Source organism: Condylura cristata, unplaced genomic scaffold (genome assembly GCF_000260355.1).
Source record: "Condylura cristata isolate star-nosed mole 26May11 unplaced genomic scaffold, ConCri1.0 scaffold00006, whole genome shotgun sequence".
Lineage (NCBI taxonomy): Eukaryota > Metazoa > Chordata > Mammalia > Eulipotyphla > Talpidae > Condylura > Condylura cristata.
The window spans coordinates 1,377,676-1,378,647 of record NW_004567107.1 but is presented as its reverse complement, the minus strand read 5'-3'; the positions used below and the strand labels follow the sequence as shown (position 1 = coordinate 1,378,647).

General features: G+C 69.0%; 1 protein-coding gene across 1 annotated transcript in view; it reads right to left on the bottom strand.

Moving 5' to 3' along the window:
- Nucleotides 1-566: 566 nt before the first annotated feature.
- The window catches only part of SARDH (sarcosine dehydrogenase), a gene marked incomplete at its 5' end in the record, with an annotated part of 43,683 nt that continues 43,277 nt past the window's right edge, over nt 567-972 (bottom strand). The window contains one exon of the mRNA XM_012721185.1: nt 567-806. Within this exon, the coding sequence (XP_012576639.1) occupies nt 567-806 (240 nt within the window). The remainder of the gene's footprint in view (nt 807-972) is intronic.

Genomic DNA, 972 nt, shown 5'->3' with positions numbered 1-972 from the left:
CCCAGCCCCCAGGGTGGCAGGGGCTGGGGCCGGAGCCCGGGGAAGCCAAGCACGAGGACGCGCCTGTCACCGCGCAAAGCGGAGACGGCCGCTGGTCTATAAATACCAGAATCCTGCCATTATTTCATTATTTCATCCCGATCTGAATTTTGACCAATTGCATCTCCCTTTTATTATTATCCTCTGATGCAATCAAGCCAGAGATACACACGCTGGTTTGGAGGAACCTGGGAGTGGGGGTGAGGGGAGGGGGTGTCGGAGGCAGGAGCCCCGTCCTTGGTTCCACTTGGGAGCAAATGCGCGAGGTGTGGCCGGCCGAGCTTGCGGGGTGCTCCCAGCTGGGCCCTCGGGCCGGCGGGCAGGGTCAGCCTCAGTTTCCTCACCTGTAAGTCGGGGCGGGCAGTCTGCTGTCCCTTCCGAAGGCTGGGGCTCCACGCTGCCCCCTTGTGCTGACCAGCCCCGAGCCCGGGCTGCGTGGGTGTGCCTGTGGTGCCGGCCACTGCCTCCCAGACCATGGGCGCCACATAGCCGTCGGGGCTGTCCAGGGAGCTCTGTGGACCCTCTGGTCAGCCAAGTGCGGGCAGGGGCAGGCACGGCCGGACAGGGCCGACTGTCGCCGGCTCTCCCTGGGAAGACGCCCTTGGCCTTGAGCCGAGGCCCAGCGAGGCGTGGCCCGGCTGACACAGCACACTGAGGGCTCGTGGCCCGGACGGCGTGAGCCCCCAGCGCCAGCCCTGCGTCAGGGGCGCTCGCTCCTGCCGGCTCTCCTGGGGCCCCCAGCGGACGCCGCCCCGAGCCCTGGAGCCCTGGAGCGGAGGCCGGGCTGTGTCCACGTCGGCACACAGCTGCCCTTGGCGCCGCTGGACGGGGCTGGCGCTTCTTGGCAAGGGGTCCGCGCCCCCTCGCCAGACCGCACCCCGTCCTCCCGGCTCTGTGGCTCGGCACCCTCCCCGGTGGAGGAAGGCGAGCGCC